Raw genomic sequence first — 26,563 nt, forward strand, 5'->3', positions numbered from 1 at the left:
AGGTACACTTAGATCCTGTCCCAGAAGGAGAAAATGCTAAAGAAGGCTGATAACTGCAATAATGATGAATTCCTGTTTTCCCTTATTAGTGCCCTTAATTATATATCTCATTTGACCGTCCATGTTAGGCCGGGTTCACATATGTGCGAATTGGATGCGTATTTCTCCGCATCCAATTTACATGACATGCGAGTGTGAACGGCTCTCAATGGAGCCAGTTCACACAGATCTGGGGTGGCCGCAGTCTGCGTTCCAAAAGGGTCCTGTGCGTCTTTGGGTCCGGTTCAGGTGCAAATTCAGGCACAAATTCGGACCCGATTCGCTCCTGAACAGGTAAACAGGGACACACCGGACTCCATGCTGGGAACCGCAGCCGCACATATGTGAACCCAACATTATTGAATCTGTTTTGTTACAGTAGACCTATTCTAGGTTTGGCTATACACTTGATTCAGTGAGGTTTTTATTGAAAACTACTCAAGACAAATGATAATCATTTTCTCATATCATAACTATTATTTTGGTTTTATTTTTATTTTCATTTCTACTTTTTTTTTTACCATTGCTATGTACTGTGTTTTTTTTGTATTGTTCTGGTATCGGGGCATTATATGCTTGAATACCTGATCTGCATGAACTTTCTCTTCTGATTTCAGAATACATTTTATTCAGCTGGCAAAAACTATTTGCTAAGGATGTGCAATGGTAAGATCCTCAAATTTTACTAGTTATTTTTTTTGTACCCTTCTGTTTCTATTTATCCCGATGTGCATGCTTGATTAGCATTTTAGGGACGGAGACTTATTTAGTTCTCTGATAGGGTAAATAGTTTCAATAAACTTCATATGGTATGGAACAGTAAAACACTGGATTTCCACAGTTCTTTTCAGCCATGTGACTGTAACTTTCATATCTCATTGGATTACTGTTTTGAAAATAAGAATCCTTATTTTGGTGTTTTAGCTTTGTGAATTGAGCCTATGGTCTGTGTAACCTGGGGTTGTGTAGGAAAACTAATTAATCTTTTGTACTCTTCTTGCAATGTTTTTTCCAGACCTTTTGAGGAGACTCTCCAAGTCACAGAACACAGTGTTTTGCGGGAGGATTCAGCTGTTCCTCGCCCGCCTATTTCCACTTTCGGAAAAATCAGGTGAGTTTCAGACTGCTGTCAGTCGGTACCATTCATTGGGAAAACACTTTGATAAATGAGACTGACAGTTAACATGGTAATGACTTTTTTATGATTCGTTTCTAAGGTTTGAATTTGCAGAGTCAGTTTAACCTGGAGAATGTCACCGTGTTCAATGTCAATGAGAGCGAGAGCACTCTGGGACAAAAAGTGAGTGCCATTTTCCCAATATTAATATAGTTAACAGTGTTGTTCTAGCTAATTTTCATGTATAAAAATAATTATTTTCTTTAACAGCAAGTGGAGGATAGGGATGATGGAATGGAGATTGAGGAAGGTGAAATGGGAGATGATGAAGTCCCAAACAACAGTTCGTAAGTATGCCCTTTGATCTGCATTGGAGTTGATGCAAACTATTACAGCCATGTAGTTGTAAAATTCAGTCGTACCCTGTGAGAATTGTATTTGAGTGCTCAGATTTAGCCCTCATTCACGCTGACATGTTTTTCTACTTGTTTCTGAACATGCAGAATCCTATTCATTCTTGTCCCTGTCCACACTTGTACACTTAGTTGCCTTACACTCAGTTGCCTTACACTCAAAGTACATGAGCTTTTTATTTTTAGCATATTCACGCAGTTTTGGCCTCATAGACTTCAATAGGAGTGCCTGTAAATGTGTGATACATGCACTTTTGCACCTGAAGAATTCTCCTTCTCTTATAGAACTGCTTTTCTCTCCTTATTCAGCCCAGGATACAAACATGTGAAGCTTGATACACATGCAGTAAATGCCTGTATTATGCCTAAAAATGCTTTAAAAACATTGTTTCATAGTCACCAGTAATAATGCTCTGCTCAGGTGTGAATGCAGGCTTTAGTCTTTCAACGAATGTAAAGAACATTTGGGCTTTTCGGGCCACACAGAAGTGTCCTGATTGGTTACTGGGAAGTCAGATTGATTTATAGGAATAAGCATGCAGTATTCTATATAACATAATTTCATTTTTTTTTTTCTAGGTCAATTCCCATAGATTACAACCTATATAGGAAGTTTTGGTCGCTGCAGGACTTTTTCAGGAATCCAGTACAGTGCTATGACAAGAGTTCCTGGAAGACATTTCTTAAGGTATACTTCCCTTATAGGTGATATATAGAGCATAGTTTCAATATTTTCTAAATGAAAATTTTGATTTGTATTACATTTCAGGCAGCTAAATGTCAAATTATGCAAATTAATATTTTGTTTTTATAGTGTTCAGCAGATAGGGCTCTACAATTTTCTGATTGCAAAATTTTATTAGTTCTTAAACTGCATTCGCACAGGCGTTTAGCCACAGTACAAATCCCAGCGGCAGGAATCGGCAGCCGCAGTTTTGTAATTAGAGAAACAGTCCAAAACTTAGAAGCTGCTTCTAGGCTGTTCACACATGCAGTGTTTTGGAGGCATCCTGTGTTGATGTGTCCATTTGCAAAAAGTAAACATTTTAAGTAATAGTGTTGAAAACCATGCTTCTCTTTTTTAATGTTGAATTTCATTATAGCTTTAGTTCATAATTTTATTTTCTTTCTCGAACATCACGGGACACAGAGCCACAGTAATTACTGATGGGTTATATAGGTATCACTGGTGATTGGACACTGGCACACCCTATCAGGAAGTTCAACCCACTATATAATCCCTCCCCCTTGCAGGGATACCTCAGTTTTTACGCCAGTGTCTTAGGTGATGGACGTGTAAAGATGTCCTGTGCTGAGCTCCAAAGGGAATATCCTGATATCCTATACTGGGGCAAGCCAGGCGAACCGGATCCATTCAAAGTGTCTTTTCATGGCCGAATTGAATGGTACCGGGGCCTCGTGTCCGAAGAAACGAGGTTTTACCCGTAATGCTTCTCTTTTTAGAGAGCTGGACCCCGCAGATCAGAAAATGGCTTTAAACTTCCTAATTTCTGGCGAGGTGCTTTACGGTCCCAGAACTGTTGGATCCCCCTACTGATGGGGGCCCCAGTCTCTGACGGTTTTTTCAAACGGAGCCCACCGTGAGAGGTGAGGATTGGGTCTGTGTAAACAGCACCCTGCGGCTGGATAAGGTAAGAGGAGATTCCACAGAATTTTTGAGTTCTAGTGGCTTTTCTCCTTTAAGGTAAATGCATGCTATGCCTATTGTGACCACCGGGGGCTGCCAAGAGCACAAACCTACACATGCTGACTGACTGTCTCAGGTGTTCAGTGCTGATTATGTCCCAGCATCTCAAAGCAGGCTGCAAGCAGGTAAGGTGGAAAGGGGGATTTCTCATGTTTGAATGTTCCCCCCAGGCTAGAGAGGGGCCACAGGGGTCTAGAAAGTGGTTATACCACCCGGGCTCTGCGGCCTAATGGCCACCATCTCTGAAGATAGCCGTTCAGGCAGATCTTGTTACCAGTCTCCCTCCTTCCCCCCCCCCCCCCCCCCATCCCCAGCCTTTCTCCAGAAGCATGACAGGAGAGTCGGCAGTGCGGGAAGCGCACGTTTTTTTCAAAACTCGAGGGGGGGGGGCAGTAGAGGAGGGGGCGGGATGTCAGCACAGAGTGTTTAGACTCCCACTCAGGCCAGCTGCAGACTATTAAAGGCACTCTGTACAGGTGCACTCAGCCTTCTGAGAGACACAGAGCTGACGGTCACATGTAAGGTGGGACACAGGCATTCTCCTAGGCAGCATTTACTGAAGTAACACCAGACTGAGCATTGGGTAGCAAGGCTTTTAGCCAGACTACATCGCTCAGCGGGCAGTGTTCATTTGTATACCTCACACCTTGTTGCTTTGCACTATGGGTAGAAGAGGTTCAAGCACCCCAGGAACCAGAGACACTAGGGGATCTCGTTCAGGTTCTGAGGGCCCCCTGTCGGCAGCATCCTCCCCCCCTAAAGATGGGCCAGGGACGGCTAGCCAGGGAGAGCCATCGGGGTCAGGGGCTACACCTGCTTCTGGCACTTCAGCCCCTGTATATATTACACAAGAGGTTTTTTCCTCAACCATTAATGGTCTAGAGGAAAGATTAATGGCCGTGATTACGTCTTCACTCAGTGGAAGAAAACGCACTAGGCTTTCCTCTGTTCCCCAAGACCCTCAGACAGAGGAGCTCTGGGATAAAGGAGATGAATCCCTTTCAGAGGATCGGGATGGGATGGATGATTCCTCTTCGGAGGATTCAGGTGGAGAGGGACCCTCTGCGACTTCCCAAGAGGAGAAAGTCTTAGTGCAGATCCTCACTGGATTGGTCCGCTCCACATTTAAGTTGCCCATACCTGAAACTGCTAAAGAATCCTCTTCTGCTTTGGGGTCACTGAAACCTTTCCAAGCAGCACATGCTTTTCCTGTTCATACTTTACTTGAAAAGCTTATTTATTCTGAGTGGGATCACCCAGACAAACGTTTTTTTCCGCCGAGAAAGTTTTCAACACTTTATCCGATGGAAGAAAAGTTTATTAAAATGTGGGGAATACCGGCTATTGATGCCGCCATTTCCTCCGTAAATAATAGCCTGACTTGTCCTGTAGACAATGCTCAGATGCTCAGGGATCCTGTAGATAAAAGGATGGAATCCCTATTGAAGGATGTTTTCTCCTTAGCAGGATCAGTGGCCCAACCTGCAGTAGCAGCGATTGGAGTCTGTCAATACTTAAGAGACCATGTTAAGCAGGTCATCAAAGTATTACCTGAACAGCAGGCCCAGGGGTTTGCTAACCTTCCAGCGGCCTTATGCTTTGTGGTTGACGCCATTAGAGATTCTATCGTGCAAACCTCCCGTCTTTCACTGGGGTTGGTGCATATACGTAGAATCCTATGGTTGAAAAATTGGTCAGCCGAAGCACCATGTAAGAAGCTACTGGCTGGGTTTCCATTTCGTGGTGCAAGGTTGTTTGGAGAGGACTTGGATAACTATATCAAGAGAATCTCTTGTGGGAAAAGCACTCTCTTACCTGTCAAGAAGAAGAGTAAGCATCCCTCTTTCAAACGGACTCTTTCCCCAGCGCCGGGGGCTTCAGCCTCCAGGCAGTCTCGACGGCCGCCTCCATCGGGGTCCAGAGACAAGAGTCAACCCCAGGGACAAAAGAAGTCCTGGGGAAAGAAGCCTACTAGGCAAAACACTAAGACCTCTGCATGAGGGGGCGCCCCCGCTCACTCGAGTGGGGGGAAGACTGCGACAGTTCTCAGAGCTCTGGCACGAGGACTTCCAGGACAGATGGGTAGTCTCCACGGTAACCTTAGGGTACAAGCTGGAGTTTCAGGAATTCCCTTCTCCTCGGTTCCTCAGATCAAATGTTCCCAGAGACCCAGAGAAGAAGCAGTCGCTCCTTCTAGCGTTAGAGCGACTTTTGTCGCAGGAGGTCATTATGATAGTTCCCGCAAAGGACCAGGGATTGGGCTTCTATTCCAACCTTTTTACGGTCCAAAAGCCAAATGGGGATGTCAGGCCCATTTTGGACTTAAGGGATCTGAACCGATTCCTAAGGATTCAATCCTTCCGCATGGAATCAATTCGAACAGTAGTTCCCACCCTGCAGGGAGGAGAATTTCTGGCATCAATAGACATCAGAGATGCATATCTGCATGTGCCCATTTTTCCTGCTCATCAGAAGTTTCTGCGCTTCGAGGTAGGAGGGCGCCATTTCCAGTTTATGGCTCTGCCTTTTGGGATAGCCACTGCACCTCGAGTGTTCACAAAGATCTTGGCTCCTCCTCTGGCCAGATTAAGGGCTCAGGGTATAGCTGTCATAGCATACCTAGACGACCTGCTCTTGATAGACCGGTCGGTAGCCTCTTTGAATGGAAACTTGAGGACCACGGTCAGGTATCTAGAACACCTGGGTTGGATCCTCAACTTAGAAAAGTCTTTCCTAAAACCAGTAAGAAGACTGGAGTATTTAGGTCTGATTATAGATACAAGCCAGGAGAAAATATTTCTACCCCAGGCAAAGATCACTGCTTTGAGAGAGCTGATTCTGACAGTAAGGACCAAGAAGGGTCCCTCAGTCCGCCTTTGTATGAGGCTACTAGGGAAGATAGTGTCTTCATTCGAAGCAGTTCCCTATGCTCAGTTTCACTCAAGAATGCTGCAACACAGTATTCTGTCGACCTGGAACAAGAAGGTTCAGGCATTAGACTTTCCGATGCACCTGTCGCATGCGGTGCGTCAGAGCCTCAATTGGTGGCTCATACCCGAAAACCTGCAGAAGGGGAAATCCTTTCTACCGGTTACCTGGACGGTGGTAACAACAGATGCCAGTCTGTCAGGTTGGGGAGCAGTTCTGGAACAGGCTGCGGTCCAAGGGGTATGGTCCAAGATAGAGAGGACCTTACCCATCAACATTCTGGAGATCCGGGCAATACATCTAGCTCTAAAAGCCTGGACTATCAGGCTACAGGGTTGTCCGATCAGGATCCAGTCCGACAATGCCACAGCAGTGGCTTATGTCAATCATCAGGGAGGCACCCGGAGCCGAGCTGCTCAAAAAGAGGTGAACCAGATCTTAGTCTGGGCAGAGATGCATGTGCCATGCATATCAGCAGTTTTCATCCCGGGAATAAAAAATTGTCAGGCGGACTATCTAAGTCGCCAGCAGTTACTTCCAGGGGAATGGTCTCTGCATCCCGACGTCTTTTGGGCCATATGCCAAAGATGGGGGGTTCCAGATGTAGATCTCTTTGCATCCTGATTCAACAAAAAGATAGACAGATTTGTGGCAAGGACAAAAGATCCTCTTGCATGCGGGACGGATGCGTTGGTGATTCCGTGGCATCGGTTCTCACTGATTTACGCATTCCCGCCTATTCTGCTACTACCACGACTCCTTCGCAGGATCAGGCAGGAAAGGAAGTCGGTACTTCTGGTGGCCCCCGCTTGGCCCAGAAGGACTTGGTATGCAGAAATAGTAAGGATGACGGTAGGTTCCCCGTGGACACTACCGGAACGCCCAGACCTGTTATCTCAAGGTCCAGTGTTCCATCCTGCCTTACAAACGCTAAATTTGACGGTTTGGCTATTGAGACCCACGTTCTGAAGAGTCGTGGGCTCTCAGGTCCTGTCATATCTACCTTGATTAATGCAAGGAAGACAGCTTCCAGGATGATTTATCATAGAGTCTGGAAGGCTTATATAACCTGGTGTGAATCCAGAGGTTGGCATCCCAGGAAATATGTCATAGGTAGAATCCTTGATTTTCTACAATTAGGATTAGAGATGAAGCTGGCCTTGAGTACCATCAAGGGCCAGGTCTCTGCTTTATCAGTATTATTTCAGCGGCCACTTGCTTCGCATTCTTTGGACCGAAACTTTATGCAGGGGGTGATGCGTCTTAATCCTCCGGTTAAAGCGCCCCTAAACCCCTGGGACTTGAATTTGGTCCTGGCTGTGTTACAGAAACAGCCTTTTGAACCAATAAGTCAGATTCCTTTGGTCTTGTTGACAAGGAAATTAATTTTTCTGGTGGCCATCTCTTCTGCTAGAAGAGTATCAGAATTAGCAGCTCTTTCCTGTAAGGAGCCTTATTTGATTATACACAAGGATAGAGTGGTACTACGCCCTCATCCTAGTTTTTTTACCGAAGGTGGTTTCTGATTTTCATTTAAACCAAGAGATTGTTCTACCTTCCTTTTTTCCAGATCCCTGTTCTCCGGAAGAGAGATCTCTACATTCGTTGGATGTAGTAAGAGCAGGGGCAACTACTCAGATCCGTTTTGTTTGTGCTGCCAGAGGGTCCCAATAGAGGACAGGCAGCGTCAAAAGCTACCATTTCTAAATGGATTCGACAGTTGATCATTCAAGCTTACGGTTTGAAATAGAAGATTCCTCCGTTTCGGGTCAGGGCACATTCCACAAGGGCTATTGGTGCTTCTTGGGCAGTGCATCACCGGGCCTCTATGGCTCAAATCTGCAAGGCCGCAACCTGGTCTTCAATTCATACATTCACCAGATTCTATCAGGTGGATGTGAGAAGGCATGAGGATATCGCCTTTGGGCGTAGTGTGCTGCAGGCAGCGGTACAGGGTCCTCAGGTCTGTTTGCACCCTACTTGGTCGTGGTTCCCCCCCCTCAGGTAGCATTGCTCTGGGACATCCCATCAGTAATTACTGTGGCTCTGTGTCCCGTGATGTTCGAGAAAGAAAATAGGATTTTTTAAAACAGCTTACCTGTAAAATCCTTTTCTTTCGAAGGACATCACGGGACACAGAGGTCCCACCCCTCTTCTAATACACTATATTGCTTGGCTACAAAACTGAGGTATCCCTGCAAGGGGGAGGGATTATATAGGGGGTTGAACTTCCTGATAGGGTGTGCCAGTGTCCAATCACCAGTGATACCTATATAACCCATCAGTAATTACTGTGGCTCTGTGTCCCGTGATGTCCTTCGAAAGAAAAGGATTTTACAGGTAAGCTGTTTTAAAAAATCCTATTTTTATTTTTTTGGATTTTTTTTTTCAATAACTGAAATGTACAAGGCACCAGGGCACCTTCATCAAGAGATCTTTAACACCTGGCTTTCTTCTTTATTAAATTTATCATATTGTCTCGCCTATACAATTTAAAGTATGTTTAACTTTTGTCATTTTCTTAATCTTTGCTTATACAAGAATCACCCCCTTTTTGTCTGTCTAGTTTTCGGAGGAGGTTCTTGCAGTGTTTAAGAGTTACAAGCTGGACGATACTCAGGCATCACGAAAAAAAATTGAAGAGCTGAAATCGGGAGGTGAACATGTGTACTTTGCTAAGTTCCTGACAAGTGAAAAGGTAATATAAATATAACAAGCTGTGTGCTCGCTAAGAGTTTCTACAGTAATTGGACCAAACAGCTGCCATTCTGCTTAGTTCTGTCTCTGATCAAGATATACTGCTAATGACAGGCCTTTTATCCAACTTTCCAAATCTATTCCTTGTATTCCTGTGATCTTATAGAGAAATTTGGTTTAGTAAAGTGTGTTAATTTTTTCTGTATATATTGTTATTTTAGTTAATGGATTTACAGTTGAGTGACAGCAACTTCCGCCGACATATCTTGTTGCAGTACCTTATATTGTTCCAGTACTTAAAAGGCCAAGTAAAGTTTAAGAGGTAATTTATGTATTGATACAGTAATTGTATATACTGGTTCTTTTGAAAAAAAAAAGCTGAACAAAGCAACCAGGAAGGTGGGATTTTTATCTTGTGTTATACCAAATACCGGAAATCTTCTCTGATGTTTAAATGCCTTTTTAATTGAAATTAAGTAAAATTGTGCTTCTAAGTGAAGTAAATTTGCATTGATGCTGGGAATCAAAGTGTATCTAAACCTAAAAACAAAAAATGTAATATGCAGTTTACCATTCCTGCAATGTGGTGGCTGCATTAGTTTTTTCTTTCTTCAGTATTTTTCACCTGGGGATTGTGCCAGTAACACGCTTCCCACCCTATTGTGTACAATAGTCACTCACTTTACTGTATGTATGGAGGAACAGCCTTTTTGCCTTAGGACAGGACTTCAAACACCATATCCCTCCTTATCTCTATAACATAGGATGAAGGTGTTCTGTAGTCCACAGAAAAAAACTGGGCAAGGCTGGTAACACTACAGAGTGCACAGGATAGCACTGCAGTCATGGCAGGACCAATAGGTATTTTTTTCCAGATGAGTGTGCTCCTCATAAGCTATTCTGTGGTATAAAGGAGATGTACCTTCTGGTAATTTTATACTTTGTGTAATGAAATGCTTAGGTTGAAGGTAACAAAACATTTCCTTGTTCGAGATTTCCATTTCATCTTGGAATACCTGAGCATAATCGATACAAACTTCTAACAGCAGATCCTGGCCAATATGGTCATTACAAAGATAGATTGTTTAATATTGAGTACATATTGACACAGAAAGGGGGCTTGAGTTATTACTTACTGCAGTTCTCTACACCATTAAGTAAGCACAAATGAAGAGAAAGGAGTAGCCTAAAAGTGTATCTAATGCCTAAATCTTAAATTCTTGTATTCTGTTGGAGATTTCCCTTCATGTCCTGTCCTGTAGACACAGCAAGAATTTAGTAGAAATCTCTCCAAAGTAAAGGGAAATCCCTCACTAATACAGATGTCTCCTTTGGAAGACATTCTCTAACATTTTGGATTTCCTATCACTTTCCTGTTTTGGTAACAGTGGTCACCAGGCCACAAGAGTGGATTGAACAACTCAGCAGGGACACATTTGATACTAAGAGTCTTTTTGCCTTTTAAATATACTTTTATTATTCTGTGTTCAGTATGTATGTATTCACTCTATACTAATTTGATATGTTCCCGTTTTCTTGCTTATCACATGCAAATTCTTTTGTATTTCAGCTCTAATTATGTGCTGCTAGATGAGCAGTCTCTTTGGATTGAAGATACCACCAAAAACGTTCATCAGGTATATAGATAAAGATTGTTACTGCTGTGCTCACTTATATTGTGGAAGCCCAAAATGGTAAACTTTTTTTTTTTTTTTTTTTCCTTATTGTAGTTACTGCGTGAGACTCCCCCTGATGGAGAGAAGTTTTCAAAAATGGTGGAGGTATGCCATATCATATAGCACTCTTGTGGTGGTTACAGAATGAGCACAATATTAATCTTGCCTTCTATTTAGCATATACTAAACACAGAAGAAAACTGGAATTCTTGGAAAAATGAAGGCTGTCCAAGTTTTGTGAAAGAGAGGTAATGCATGGCTTTTTTTGAGTCTGTGTGTTAATGATCTGTTTTTGCTACGCTACCATTTTTTCTTAATTGTACATCACAGGACACAGAGCCATAGTAATTACAATGTGGGTTATAGGCCACCTTCAGGTGATGGACACTGGCACACCCTAAGACAGGAAGTCCACTCCCTATATAACCCCTCCCACTACTGGGAGTACCTCCAGTTTTTTTGCCAGTCTCTAAGGTGTTGGTCACGCGTAAAGATGTGCTGTGCTGTGCTGTGCTGTGCTGTGCTGAGCTCCACTGGAGCAATCCTCGCTGGGGCTAGCTATGCAGCCGGATCCATTCAGAGTGTCTTTTTAGGCCGAATTGAATGGTACCCGGGCCTCGTGGTGGAAGAAACGAGGTTTAGCCCGTAACGCTTTCCTTTCTAGAGAGATGGACCCCTGGGATCCAGTGCTTTTGTTTTTTTCAGCCTTAAGGTTTTTCTGGCGGGGTGCAATTACGGGTCCAGGAGTGCGGATCCCCGTTAAAAAGGGGCCCCAGTTCCTGAAGGTTTTTTACATGGAGCCCACCGTGAGGGGTGAAGATTGGGTCTGTTGGTTTTACCACAGAAGTCCCTGTGGCGGGAAAGGGAAGTGGAGATTGCTAAGGAATTTTAAAGTTTATGAATTGCCTCCTTTTAAAAAGTAAATTTTGTCATGCCTAAAAGTCACCACTATGGGGGGTTGTATAGAGCACGTACCTTGTCATGCTTTCTCAGATCATACTGTTGTCAGCAGAAGTTGCAGCTTCCCCCGGCTAGCAGTCACAGGACTCCAGTAAGATGTTGGGGGGATTTTTCTCTAAAAACACCCCCAATCAGACAAAAGCTCTCCCCCTCTCTCTGAGTAGAGGGAGAAGCCAGAATGATCGGCGGATGCCGCTCCATTCACTGCCTCTGTACGGCGGTTTGTCACAGCCCTCCTCCTCACCGTCCTCCCCCCACGTACACCGATCCCGTCAGATCGGAGGCCCGCGGAAAAACGCTCCTTTTTTTTTTTTTTTTTTTTTTTTTTTAAGGGGAGGGGGGGACACGGTGGGAACACGGAGTGGGCATGGCTTAGCACAGCGTTGGCGTGCAGCAACTTCCAGCGCAGGGGTACTTTTAAAAAGGCTCAATTTTTTTTTTTTTTTTTTGCTGACTGCAGCTGTCGGAGAGTCACAAAAGCAGAAAAGGGGCATGTAAGTGGTGACACAGGCATTCCTTTGGCTCATTTACTGAAGCATCAGATTGAGCAATTAATAGCAGCGACAGTTGCTGAACTATTTGCTCAAGCAGTGAATGTGACTTCCTCTGATGGTACCTCTGCATTTGTGCATCGGGCTATGGTCAGAAGGGGAGGTAGGAACACCCCAAAAAGGGCTCAAAAGGGACTCCTTCAAGCTCTAAACAGCCTAAACTCCTCTCTACAATGGCATCCTCCCCTGAAAGGGGGTGACTGGTCAGAGTGGGCCATCAGGGCTATCAAATATTGCAATTGTTTTCAATGCTGCAGCCCCTGTCTATATTACTGGAGAGGGTTTTTTCCTCAAGCCATAATAGGATTGGCTAGCGGCTTTAATCGCATCCCAGAATGGGATAAAATGCGACAGGTCCCTTTCCATTACCCAGGACCCTCAAACTGAGGATTTGGGGCGGGAGAAGGTGAATTTCCCTCAGTGGACCGTGGAGAGGCTGATGGCTCCTCTTCTGAGGGGTCAAATCCATGGGGATCAGCTTCACAATCTGAAAGATTGATGGTGCATTTTTTTCTACTCTTCATTGAGTCAGTTGATATGCCCACTTTTTGTTTAGGTTCACTAAAGTCTCCCCAAGCTGTGCATACCTTTCTTGTCTATTCATTGCTGGAAAGGCTTATGTATTCTGAGTGGGATCACCCAGATAAGCATTTTTTTACTTCTATAACACTTTATCCTATGGAGGAAAACTTCACCAAGAAGATAGCAGCAATTGTCGCTGCTATATCCTCATGTGAATGAAAGTTTGACTTGTCCGGTAGACAGTGCTCATATGCTTGGGGATCCAACGGATAAGAAGTTGGAATTCCTATTACAAAAAAACAAAACAAAAACCTTTTCTCTGACTCAACCTGCGCTAGCAGCAATTAGTGTATGTCAATCATTGAGAGACCAGTTTAAACCGGTTACCAGCGGGATTATGTTTGGCAATAGACGCCATGAGAGATTCTATTCTTTAAGCCTTACGCTGGTGCATAGGCATAGAATCTTGTGGTTAAAAGATTGGTCAGCCGAAGTGTCATGCAAAACTCCTGGCTAGTTTTCCTTTTTGGTGAACAGTTCTTTGGGGATGATTTGGATTAATATATCCAAAACATTTCTAGTGGAAAAAGTACCCTTATGCTAGTTAGGAAGAGGAGAAATCATATTTCGTTTAAACAAGCTCCTTCTCCAGTGCCAGGGGCATCTGCCTCCAGGCAGTCATGACGGCCTCCACCGTCAAGTTCAGGAGGGGAACTGGAGCCTCCTTATGAGGGGGCGCCCCGCTCGCTCGAGTGGGGGGAAGACTTCTGCAGTTCTCACGGGTCTGGTAGGAAGAGTGTTGGGAGCCTACGGTCACATCACTCTGAAAGCGCCCAATCTCGTCTGATCTCAGAGGCTAAGCAGGGTCGGGCCTGGTCAGTACCTGGATGGGGGACCACCTGGGAATACCAGGTGCCATAGGCTGCAGATGGATGACTTCCTCAATAACTCTAGGGTACAAACTTGAGTTCCGAAAGTCCCCGTCTCCTCGTTTTTCTCAGATTCCAGAGGAAAAGAAGTCTTTGTCAAGCACAGGACCATATTTTATCTCAAAAAATTGATCTTTGTGGTTCACATGCAAGAGCAGGGATTGGGGTTTTCAGTTTGTAGCTCTGCCTTTCGGTCTAGCTACTGCACCTCGAGTATTTACAAAGGTCCTGGCCCCTGCTGTAGCCGGATTAAGGGCTCAAGGTATAACGATTATAGCTTACCTAGATGATCTGCTTTTGATAGACCAGTTGGTAGCCTGCTTAGACCAAAGTATGATCCACAGTCAACTACCTGGAATACCTAGGTTGGATTCTCAACCTAGAGAAATCCTTAAAAAAAAAAAAAAAAAAGATCAAGGAGATTAGAATACCTGGGTCTGATTATTGCTACAGCCCAGAAAAGGATTTTCTTGCCCCAGGCAAAGATCAGGAACTGATTCCGGTGGTCTAGGCAAAGAAGAATCCTTCTATTCGAATTTGCATGAGGTTGTTAGGAAAGCTGGTAGCTTCATTCGAGGCCGTTCCTTATGCTCCGTTTCATTTGAGGCTGCTGCAAAACAGTATCTTATCAGCTTGGAACAAGAAGATCCAAGCTCTAGATTTCCTAATGTATCTGTCTCCAGGGTGCACCAAAGCCTCAGTTGGTGGTTGGTAACCAAGAGTCTGCAGAAGGGAAAACCTTTCCTTTCAGTTACCTGGAAGATGGTAACAATGACCTTGCCCATCAACATTCTAGAGATCCCGGCAGCGCGCTTGGCCCTGAGGGCCTGGCGTTCAGGGTACGGAATTGTCCTGTCAGGATCCAATCCGACAATGCCAAAGCCGTGGCCTATATCAATCACCAAGGGGGGCACGAGAAGTCATGCGGCCCAGAGAGAGGTGAATCATATCTTAACTTGGGCAGAAAACAATGTACCTTGCCTGTCGGCAGTCTTCATTCCGGGAATATAAAATTGGCAGGCGGACTAATTGAGTCTCCAGCAGTTGTTCCCGGGAGAATGTTCCCTTCACCCTGATATCTTCCTGGCAATGCGCCGAAGATGGGGGATCCCAGACATAGATCTGTGTGCGTCCAGATTCAACAAGAGAATCGACAACTTTGTGTCAAGAACAAGGGATCTGCTAACATGCGGAATAGATGCCTTAGTATTCCTGGGGAATCAGTTCTCACTGATTTATGCATTTCCTACTATTCTGCTGCTTCCAGGACTGCTTCGCAGGATCAAGCAGGATGGGAAATCGGTGATTCCTGTGGCCTAGAAGATCTTGATATGCAGAGATCATAAAGATAGCGGTAGGGGACTCATAGACCCTACCACCACGTCCAGACCTTCTCTCGCAAGGTTTGGTATTCCGTCCTACCTTACAAACGCTAAATTTATCGGTTTGGCTATGGAAACCCACATTCTGAAGAAGTGTGGGCTGTCAGGTCCAGTGGTATTTACCTTGGTTAATGCAGAGAATGCTATAGAGATATAATGATATAGAGACCATGTTTTAAAAAAAAAAAAAAAAAAAAACTGAAAATTGAGTTTGAACATATGTAAATTGTTTTCTTTTTATTGCAGACAGCAAGACAACAAACCACAGAAAGTAGCAAGAAAACGTCCAGCCCCTGAGGACTTTCTGGGCAAAGGTTCTAATAAAAAGCTCCTAATGGGAAAGTAAGATCCCCCCCCCCCCCCCCCATTCTGTTATCTTTATATGGAAACAATATTTTTATCTGTCACCTGGGGGCACCCTAGTGGGTGTTCTCATTTTATAGGGCTTCATAGCCCTCATACTGAAGGCTTTCAATGGCATCTGAATTGTGTGTTTGAAGATGTTTGGTCTTTACTTATTCTGTTACTTGATAAAATCTGCTTATCTCTAAGGCAGTTTTTTTTTTCTGCATGATTTGAAGAGGCATCAGTAAGAGAGAGTGTTGAGAAAGCTACAGTGAGGGAAAAAAAGTATTTGATCCCCTGCTGATTTTGTACATTTGCCCACTGACAAAAATTGAAACGATCAGTTTACAGTTTTAATGATAGGTTTATTTGAACAGTGAGACAGAATACCAACAAAAATATCCAGAAATACGCATTTCAAAAAAGTTATTCATTGATTTGCATTTTAATATGTGAAATAAGTATTTGACTCCTTTGCAAAACATGACTTGATATTTGGTGGCAAAACCCTTGTTGGCAATCAGAGGTCAGACGTTTGTTGTAGTTGGCCACCAAGTTTGCATACATCTTAGGGGGGGATTGTGTCCCACTCCTCTTTGCAGCTCCTCTCCAAGTCATTACGTTTTTGAGGCTGGTTTGGTTTGGTATCTCGAACCTTCAGCTCCCTCCACATATTTTCTATGGGGTCTTCTTGAGCCACTTCTTTATTGCCTTGGCCGTGTGTATTGGGTCATTGTCATGCTGGAATACCCATCCACAACCCATTTTCAATGCGCTGGCTGAGGGAAGGAGGTTCTCACCCAAGATTTGATGGTGCGTGGCCCCGTCCATCGTCCCTTTTCATGTGGTGAAGTTGTCCTGTCCCCTTAGCAGAAAAACACCCCCAAAGCATAATGTTTCCACTTCCCATGTTTGACGGTGGGGTTGGGGTCATGGGCAGCATTCCTCCTCCTCCAAACAGGGTGAGTTGATTTGATGCCAAAGAGCTCGATTTTGGTCTCATCTGACCACAAGAATCACCCAGTTCTCCTCTGAATCATTCAGATGTTCATTAGCAAACTTCAGACAGGCCTGTACATGTGCTTTCTTGAGCAGGGGGACCCTGCAGGATTTCAGTCCTTCACGGCGTAGTGTGTTACCAATTAATTTCTTGGTGACTATTGTTGCCTTATGAGGAGGTTTGTGTAATCTCCATTAGTAACTGGAAATATTTGTGTATGTATATATGATTATAATTTTTTTTTTTTTTTTTTTTTTTTTATATTATGTAAGGATTATTAAATTTTTATTAAATGGGTGAATCTAGTTATCTGAACACATATGAGATCTAAATTGGCAGGCTTTAGTATAAGGACTTAATTGATTTACCAATTCCTTTTTGATCTGCAAGAATTTTAGGGGTGTGTGATATGGGAGACTTTGTGCTATTTACCTGTCGTAAACCCAGATGCAAGAAAAGGACCACATCAAATTAAATACTTGATGGCACACCCTACGGGGCTGAGGTAATTGGCTAGATCGGGCCTTTTCGAACCCCTTTTGTTAACCCTTTTTATACCCTTCAATGGACACATTTGATATGCAGAGAATATGGGCATTTGTCCAGGAATAGACAATTTGCTCAGTATAGGACTTTGCATAACTAATGCCCCATTCAAGAGAAGGTGATGACCTGGCCTAATTAAGTTTCTCCCCAAGAGAGGAGGTACTAGTGAGGGGCTGAGCCATGTTAAATTAAGGGGATGGGGTGAATTGTCCAGTCCTGGATGAGATACGCCCGGGGGGAGGAGAGGGGTAAGATAATTACACCAATTGGAGTGGCCCTATGCAAGTCTGAGAGATGGGCCTTTATTAGTTTATTTTAAGCAGATATGGCAGAAGGAGACGGGAATCTGATCTGGGCCCTCACACAACACCACTGGTAAATAAAAATGCTTGTCCTACTTGTTTGTTTTGCTATTTGTATTTTAATGTTTTGAGGAATATACTCTGTATTGCTCCATTTAATCTATGATTTTTCTTCTTTGTCTGTACTATAGATTGCTGTGTATTAGTTTAGACCTTCTTACTACTTACCAATACATTGGTTTTAAAGCTTTCACTCATGGTCAGAGAACTCTCATTAATCCAAATCATAGCTGAGATATATTCAATCTCAAAATATAACTTACGGGTAACACTATGGTCCCAGCTGCCTTGAGATCATTGACCAGATTCTCCTGTGTAGTTCTGAGCTGATACCTCATCGTTCGTTCTCATGATCATTGAAACTCCACAAGGTGAGATCTTGCATGGAGCTCCAGACCAAGGGAGGATGACCGTTATTTTGTGTTTCTTTTATATGCGAATAATCGCAAAAACTGTTGTCACCCTTTTTATCAGGCTGCTTGGCGATGGTCTTGTAGCCCATTCCAGCCTTGTGTAGGTCTACAATCTTGTTCTTGGCATCCTTGATCAGCTCTTTGGTCTTGGCCATGGTGGACAGATTGGAATCTGATTTGGTTCTGTGGACAGGTTGTCCTCCCCTTTTTTTTTTTTTTTTTTTTTTTATTTTATTTTTTTTTTTTTTGATACAGGTAACAACAAGCTTAAATTAGGAGCACTCCCTTTAAGCTCATTACCTGTATAGAAGACATCTGGAAGCCGAAATCTTGCTGATACAGGATCAAATACATTTTTCACTCATTAAAATGCAAATCAATTTATAACTTTTTTGAAATGTGTTTTTCTGGATATTTTTGTTGTTGTTCTGTCTCACTGTTAAAATAAACCTACCAGTAAAATTTATAGATTGATCATTTCTTTGTCAGTGGGCAAACGTACAAAATCAGCAGGGGATCAAATACTTTTTCCCTCACTGTAGGTGATTTCATATTGTTAGGAAGTCTTCTGTTATCCCATGTGTGTGGCAAACTAGCATTGGTATATCGTAAACAAGGATTGGTTAACCACTTCTGACTAGAGTATATCGTTAACAGTGATGAATTAACCCGGCTGTGGAATCTTTGTCCAGACAACATAGAGGCATGCAAGTTAGAAAGCAGGTAAGCCAGGAAATTTTTGTGCTTTATTACTTTAATGCAGTGTGTAACATCTGATTTCATTGCTTTTAACCTGAAAAGCATTAGTAAAGACCTTATGAAATGTATTATTCTTCTTTAATAGCTTGGGATTTGGGTAGATGCACGTGATTGTATTTGAGTCTGGAGGAATTGGTGTTGAACATTGTGTTTGGTCTTGCGGTGGGGGGGAGAATTGTGCAAGTTAAAAAAAAAAATTGAAAATAAATTAATAAATAGACAAAAAAAGGAGATTCCTTATTGCGGCAGGTTAAAGCCGGACAGGATCTCCTAACCTAAGGTGTTTTTCTCTTGTTTTTTTTTTTTTTTTGCTGCTATTTCACTGGTGCAGAACTGTTAATAGCTTGCCTGATGGCAGCTCCAGGAACCAGTGGAAGAGCACTGAAGCACCTACGGGCCTCATGGGCTTTGTCAAAAGGTGACATTTTAAGCAGAGCTAGCCAATCAGTGGTTCTGCCTGAACTCAGGTCCTGCACATTAAGTGTGCACGTGTCCCCTACCTGTGAATGTGTTTTGGTTCTAAAAAGAGCCTGGAACTGTTGTAGGGTAAACACCGTACATGTTAGATTGGTGGTAGGGCCAGTAAGGGGGCTGTAAAATGGCTTGAGTTGGGTACTAGTTTAAAGTTTTAAAGTGATACTAAATACACACTGTTTAATTTACATTGTCCCTTCTCTTTCTGTATATGGATGATGGCACTGCAATCATTTTAATTTAAAAAAAAATCTAAGTCCCTTTTTCCTAATCAGTATACAGCTGTCACATGACCCAGGTCTTTCCCAGCCTGTCTGCAGGGAAACACAAGCTGGAGAAGCTTCTAGTCCTCTGCTGCTGGTCACATGTTCAGAGGAAGAAAATGAAATGTCCTCCTTGTAAAGTCCTCTATGAGCTGCTAAACCTCACTTCTATTTGTTTGTAACAGGCAGTGCACTTTAGTTACAGTCAAGTGCATTGCTTTATGTACGCTACATATCCCTTATCCATAGTCCCTAGTCCGTCTCAGGAGAAAGCAAGAGGGTTCCTACATACAGTGGGACCATGCAGCTTGAATGTAACCACCCTCTAACAGGAAGTCAATCACAGCAACAAAAAAAAAAAAAAAAAAAAAAAAAGCCCAGAAATTTGGAGGGTGGTAGGAGTAATAGAAGGTACTTTTTTATTTTCACAAAGTCTGCTGCTTCAGTGTTTTTAGATCCTTTTTGTCAGATATTACTATGGTTTACTGAAGTATAATTGCATGCATTTCATAAGTGTCAAGGGCTTTTATGGATAATTACATTAAGCTTATGCAGAGTCAATATTTGCAGTGTCGACCCTTCTTTTTCAAGACCTCTGCAATTCGCCATGGTATGCGGTCAATCAACTTCTGGGCCACACCCTGACCAATGGCAGCCCATTCTTGCATAATCAATGCTTGGAGTGTGTCAGAATTTGTGGGGGTCTTTTGTTTACCCGCCTCTTTAGGATTGACCACAAGTTCTCAATGGGATTAAGGTCCGGGGAGTTTCCTGGCCATGGACCCAAAGTTTTGATGTTTTATTCCCCAAGCCGCTTATCACTTTTGCTATATGGCATCATGCAGGAAACGGCATTGTTAGTCGCCAAACTGTTCCTGGATGGTTGGGAGAAGTTGCTCTCAGGGGGATGTTTTCGTACCATTCTTTATTCATGTCTGTGTTCCTAGGCAAAATTGTTAGCGAGCCCACTCCCTTGGCTGAAAAAGCAACCCCACGCATGAATGGTCTCAAAATGCTTTACTGTTGGAATGACACAGAACTGATGGTAGTGCTTTTCTTCTTTGGACAAGGTTTTTTTTTTTCTGGATGCCCCAAACAATCGGAAAGGAGATTCATCAGAGAAAATGACTTTACCCCAGTCCTCAGCAGTCCAATCCCTGTACCGTTTGCAGAATATTAGTCTGTCCCTGATATTTTTCCTGGAGACACGAGATTTCTTTGCTGCCCTTCTTGAGACCAGGCCATCCTCCAAAAGTCTTCTTCTCACTGAGCACGCAGATGCACTCACATCTGCCTGCTGCCATTCCCGAGCAAGCTCTGCACTGGTGGTGTCCCGATCCCACAGCTGAATCTACTGTAGGAGACAGTCTTGGCGCTTGCTGGACTTTCTTGGGCCCCCTGAAGCCTTCTTCACAAATGCAGTGGAAATGTTTTTTTATGGCATTAAGTTCATTTTCATGGCAAGGAGGACCTTTTGCAATACCCAATTTTTTTGGAGTATATGCAAATTGCTATCATAAAAACTGAGGCAGCAGATTTTGAAAATTGTTATTTGTGTCATTTGTAAAACATTTGGTCACGGTTGTATTTCTAAAGCAGAGTAGGACTCTCTAGGAAGGGAGCCAGTCATAGCTAACATCATAGCCTGATTTTAAACTTTTGCTCTTAATGGTTTCTTCCATATTGTGTTTTAGAGAGTTTATGCCAACGTTGGAACAGTTTTTTGAAGAGGCCATTGAACAAGCAGATCCTGAAAACATGGTGGAAAACGAATATAAGTATGTCGAAGACACGCAGTCATTGAAAAAAAAACTTGAATCTGGTGTTGTCTAAAGAATTGTGAATATTAAATCTTTTTAAATGTTTATTAGGGGGTGAATCCTGAGGTGACTGCTTACTGCTGTCTCCCAAAAAACACCCTTATCCCAAGTTCCCTTGCTAAATATTAATCCCAAGTACTCTTTTCCCTGGGAGAAGGAAAAAAATAATTAAATATAAAAAGAGGGAAGAGGCCCTGTATTCTAATGCATGATACTCTTATGCCCTGTACACATGTCCAGTTTTCCCGTCGGAATAAACTCTGAAGGTTTTTCCGACAGAATTCCGCTCAAGCTGTCTTGCATACACAGGGTCACATCAAATTCCGACCGTCCAGAACGCGGTGACGTACAGCACGTGCGATGGAACTAGAAAACGGAAGTTCAGTAACCAATAGCTTCCGTCTCATACTTGCTTCAGAGCATGCGTCGTTTTTGGTACGTCGGAAAAATTTAGAACATGTTCTTTTTCTAGGTCCGTCAGAATTTTCAACATAAAAAGTCAGATGGGGCATACACACAATCGGAATATACAATGAAAAGCTCCCGTCTAACTTTTTCTGTTGGACGTTCCGCTCGTGTACACGGCATTAGAAGTACCCAATTAGCAGATGCAGCATCCTAATCGGCCAAATCTTTGTGTTTTCAGCTGTAGTGTTATTGTACTATAGTATTAATGATGAACTACAGGCTTCATGGTTTCTTTAAATATATTTGTGATTGAGCTTAAAAGAGAAGTATGTGTTTTGGCTTTTTTGCAGATTAATACTTACCTAGGTCTGATGCTGCTTTTTGTCCCCCGGCGCTTCTGCACTGAGAACTAAGCGATCGAACACCACTGATCGCTCGGTTCTGACAGCTCCCCAAGCAGAGAGCTGGACCAACTTCTGTGACGTCAGCAGAGAGTGAACTTCAGCCCGCTCTCTGCTGAAAACGGGTCACCGGAGTGCAAAACGAACTGCACTCATGTGTTCCACAGGAGAAGTACAGCCAAACGAGTGGGAGACCCATTGGTCCCAAATTTTATGCCATGGCGTCTGTAAGATGCTCCATAAATTTTTCAATGGAAAAAGTCCACTGAAAAAGTCCAGTGAAGTCTTCACTGTTGCTAAAGTGAGGGAGTCAGTTGGCAAAGCCGTAGCAATGCTCTGGTTGACGTAGAGACATGTAGCATCAGTTTAATTTGGCATTTGATCAGTCTGTCTAGTTTGCGGTTAAGCAATGCCTCACCTGGCATTGTAGGAATGACTAAACCTAACAATGTGGCCAGCATGTTGTAAACCCGAGTACAGAGTTGTTGGAAAATCGGGCACATCCACCAAATATGTTTGTTTTAAACACCCTCGGAAACATAGACCCATATAGTTTGGAGTCTAACGTGCAATTCTGGTCGGACCGAGTACCAACACTCTCTGTACAGGGACGGTGCTTCCACTAGGAAAACTAGTCAGCCACCAGGGTTGCCATCAGGAGGAGCGGCTGTCAAAGAAAGCCTCCATGAAGTACTCTAGCAGGGCCGGCTCCCCCAGGTCCTGATCAGGTGGCTCACTCAGAGATCACCCGGGTCCTGTTCTTGGGCTCAGAAACCTGGTACTTGTGAAGCTGGAACTGGGCACTGCTGTTCATGCTCCTCTGCAGTGAAGTCGCTATGAGGGTGTGGGAGGGTGACACCAGGCCCGGACTGACACCGGGTTCCGTGGCTCTCTCCTTCCCTTATGGGATCTCTGCTATCCCCTCAGCTCCGCGATGTGTGGGGAGGAGGCAGTGAAGCCCGGGTCTGATCGCGCCATGCACCCCCCACAATCGCATCCCTCCCCGTCGGCTGCAGAAACGAGACTATAGCCACCACTTCCTTGGCTCTGAGGGTTAGAGAGGACCTGTGCTAGGAGGGGGGCAGATTTGAAGTTTAACAACCCCCCCCCAGCACAATTCCTCTCCCCTTCCAAAGCACCCCCTAGCACATATTCTTTAACCCCCACCCCCCTCAAATCAAAGATCCCATCCCGGCTCCATCCACGACCCTGATTCCCCCAACCCCCCCCAATCCCATCCGTGCCCCCTGATCCCATCCTGGCTCCATCCACCACCCCGATCCCATCCTGGCTCCATCCGCTGAAGGGAGAGCTGTGCCAATGCACTAGACTGCTCAGTTCCCTAGGCAGGCTAGTCCCCACACCTGACAGTCCGATGATCCCAGTAAAAAATAGTCCACTAAATTTTAGTGCACACAAACACAAAATCCACACATTTTTGATAAAAATATAAATGTGAGGTTGTGTTGAGTAAATGGATACCAAATCTGTCAACCCTCAAAATGCATGTGCCTGCAAAACAGTGAAAAACTATGGTCACCAAAATTGTCCATAGGCGACGCTTTGAAAGCATTTTTTACAGGTCTTCAGTTTAGAGTTGACTTTGAATGGTGGTCCTAGAATTATTGCTCTCTCTGGCCCCTGCTGTAACGATTGACCAAAGGGTTAGGGGAATTCTCACAAAACACAATTCATGTATGCGATTCCTCAGATATTCCTTCTAAGGCTTCTCACATATGCATTTGCTATGAAATGGATTTCCTTTAATGGCATCAAATGTATTCAATCATGTATTTAAAGAATTAGAAACGGTAGAGCATCTTTTATAACAGTCATTGATGTTTTTCCAGAATGAATACTGAGACCTCCTTGTGTATTTATTTCACTTGCCTTTTTGTTATGGCTTCACACAGCTCCTATGTGGAGAGATTTTAAGGGAGTGTTACTGGGACTGTCACTTGTTTGAAGGCTGCTACCTGTATTCTGTTTTGCATATACAACATACAATATCTGAATTCCACCAGATGATGGTTAGTAGTAATACGTTTTTTTTTTTTTGTTTCTTTTTTCACAGGGTAGTGAACAACTCAAATTATGGGTGGCGGGCGTTGAGACTATTGGCTCGTAGAAGTCCTCACTTTTTCCAACCTACCAACCAGCAGTTTAGGAGTTTACCAGAATATCTGGAGAATATGGTGATCAAGTTAGCCAAGGAATTGCCAGTAAGCTGTTTGTTTTACTGTTTTATTATCAGGTGAAAGCTGTTTGTTTTAGTAGCAATGTGTGGGCTGGACATTTTTTTTTTTTTCACCCGATTTTGCAACTACATTCATGGATTACTTTATATAGTGAAAATAACACTTGGTAATGGTATTTCCATGTAATATTATGCCTGGGTTATCAGGAATTGTGTGGGTTTAATAAAGGATCCTTATAGCAGTGTGTACATTTTTTGCTGTGTTTTAAGTGGAGTTGTATTTCCCATGGAGTGAATAGAATTGCAGCATTTACTGTACACTAAACTAATGGGAATTACATACCCACTTCAGCCCCGGATTAGGCTGGCAAAAGACCAGAGCATTTTTTGCGATTAGGCACTGTGTCGCTTTAACTGACAATTGCGCGGTCCTGCAACGTGGCTCCCAAACAAAATTGACGTCCTTTTTTTCCCACAAATGGAGCTTTCTTTTGGTGGTATTTGATCACCCCTGCAGTTTTTATTTTTTGCGCTATAAACAAAAAGCGACAATTTTGAAAAAACGCATTATTTTTTACTTTTTTGCTATAATAAATATCCCCCCAAAATATATAAAAAAAACCCCATTTTTTTCCCCCTCAGTTTAGGCCAATACGTATTTTTGGTAAAAAAAATCGCAATAAGCGTTTGGTTTGTGCAAAAGTTATAGCATCTATAAAATGGGGGATAGTTTTATGGCATTTTTATTTAATTTTTTTACTAGTAATGGCGGTGATCAGCGATTTATTCATTTATCGTGACTGCGACATTATGACGGACAGATTGGACACTTTTGCCACCATTCACATTTATACAGCAATCAGTGTGATTAAAAATGCATTGATTACTGTGTTAATGTGACTGGCAGTGAAGGGGTTAACCAGGAGGGGACGCTGTAGGGGTCAGTGTGTCCTAGGGATGTGTTCTAACTGTGGGGGGGCGCGGCTATGTGTGATACGACACTGATCGCCACTCCTGATTACAGGGAGCTGTGATCAGTGTCAGTGTCACTAGACAGAACGGGGACATGCTTGTTTTACATCAGCATCTCCCCGTTTTTTCTCTCTGTGAGATGATCGCGGGTATCCTCGCGGACTTTGAGTCCGCGGGACCCGCGATCACACTCATGGAGCTTGCGGCGGGCACGCTCACAAGCCGCGTCTTAAAGGGCATCATACAGGTACGTTAATATGCCTGTACGTGCCTTTCTGCTGACGTATATTGGCGTAAGCCGGTCGGCAAGCGGATACTGTCAGCGCCCAGGAGGGCTCACAATGGGCACTACACATTTGAGTAAATGGAAATGTAAGTACACTAAGATAAAAGGTATTAAATAGCAATAAAATATTCATTTGATTTTTTCGTTTTATCACCTTTTACTTAGACTCCTAAACTACACAAATTGAAGATCAGGGTAAATGAGATAAAGATCATACTGTATATAAAATTTGGTGCGCTCACCACATGGATACTAACCACTCTGTTCTATTAGCCCCCATCAGAGGAAATAAAAACAGGAGAGGATGAAGATGAGGATGATGAAGACAATGAATCTTTATTAAAGGAAAACAATGAAAGTAAGTGTAGCATTACTTCTACCTACCTGCACACACTTTTCTTTCCAGAAATCCCAGACTGTGAGGCTGTTTTTTAACAGATGAAAGAAAAGAAAGGTCTTTTGTTTTTATAATGACTAATCTTTAGGACTGTTCATTCCTCAGTTAAAGTGCCAGCAGTGATCATTAGGGGCTTGTTCATTGCATTACAAAAAAAGGTGTTTCCTCTGTACCTTTTTTGAGGCCCTTCAATTGTAGTACTTTACAATTGCCCTACAATTTTTTTTGCCAGTGCTCCTATATGCGTTTATATGTTTTCAGACAAAATGCTTTGCCATTCCTTTTTTCCACTATCACACATATAACGTTAATGACTTTATGTAAGCTAATGATTGTTGATAAATTGGAGACGCTGCGCAGCATCAACAAACTCGCCCTCAAAAATCCTTCAACATATGGAAATCTTTCCAGAAGCATACACTCTGTCTGCAACAAGTGGAGAATATTGTTAATCATTTCAAGAATTCCCCCTGGTACCATGTTCATCACTTACACACATTTATGAAAGAAAAGAGGACAAATGCCTCTAATTAGTCTAGTATCTGATACTCAAGACTCTTATAGCCTTTTAAAACTCCAGTTTACAACACTATCCATTTACCAAAGTCATTATCTTTATCACTTAACATGCTTTTCTCTATCTTGCTGGCTGTGGTACTATATGCATAACTATGAGCATTCCTGTTGCCATGACCTGATCCCAAAATATATATAACACACACACACACACACACACACACACACACACACACACACACACACACCCCTCCAAAATTTTCACTTGCATGTGGAGAGGGGGTGCTGAGAGTGACACTAAGTGCCCAGCTCTCCAGCTGACTGAATGATAGGAGTGACGCTGCCGTCACTGCTATCATTCTGAGCACCACACAGTGCAGGCTTCGATGGCTGCTGGAGGGAGTATTTTGCTCCCCCTCCCTCCAGCTCCGAGACTGTTAGTTTCAGGCTCTGGCTGCTTGTTGTGTGGGCAGGATGGGGAT

The 26,563-nt window shown here is 43.2% G+C and overlaps 1 protein-coding gene and 1 pseudogene across 1 annotated transcript in view; both read left to right on the top strand.

Annotated features, from left to right (window-relative positions):
* The window catches only part of THOC1 (THO complex subunit 1), a 54,428-nt gene that overhangs the window by 22,116 nt on the left and 5,749 nt on the right, over window positions 1–26,563 (top strand). The window contains exons 6-20 of the mRNA XM_073631442.1: window positions 657–705; window positions 1,055–1,150; window positions 1,257–1,339; window positions 1,427–1,503; window positions 2,149–2,257; window positions 8,772–8,903; window positions 9,124–9,224; window positions 10,473–10,539; window positions 10,633–10,683; window positions 10,756–10,826; window positions 15,169–15,264; window positions 18,246–18,311; window positions 20,779–20,862; window positions 23,788–23,935; window positions 25,442–25,526. Of these exons, the coding sequence (XP_073487543.1) occupies window positions 657–705; window positions 1,055–1,150; window positions 1,257–1,339; window positions 1,427–1,503; window positions 2,149–2,257; window positions 8,772–8,903; window positions 9,124–9,224; window positions 10,473–10,539; window positions 10,633–10,683; window positions 10,756–10,826; window positions 15,169–15,264; window positions 18,246–18,311; window positions 20,779–20,862; window positions 23,788–23,935; window positions 25,442–25,526 (1,315 nt within the window). The remainder of the gene's footprint in view (window positions 1–656; window positions 706–1,054; window positions 1,151–1,256; window positions 1,340–1,426; window positions 1,504–2,148; window positions 2,258–8,771; window positions 8,904–9,123; window positions 9,225–10,472; window positions 10,540–10,632; window positions 10,684–10,755; window positions 10,827–15,168; window positions 15,265–18,245; window positions 18,312–20,778; window positions 20,863–23,787; window positions 23,936–25,441; window positions 25,527–26,563) is intronic.
* Window positions 13,417–13,535, top strand: LOC141146327 (5S ribosomal RNA; annotated as a pseudogene).

This window comes from Aquarana catesbeiana, linkage group LG05 (assembly GCF_042186555.1).
Source record: "Aquarana catesbeiana isolate 2022-GZ linkage group LG05, ASM4218655v1, whole genome shotgun sequence".
NCBI classification, from domain to species: Eukaryota; Metazoa; Chordata; class Amphibia; order Anura; family Ranidae; genus Aquarana; species Aquarana catesbeiana.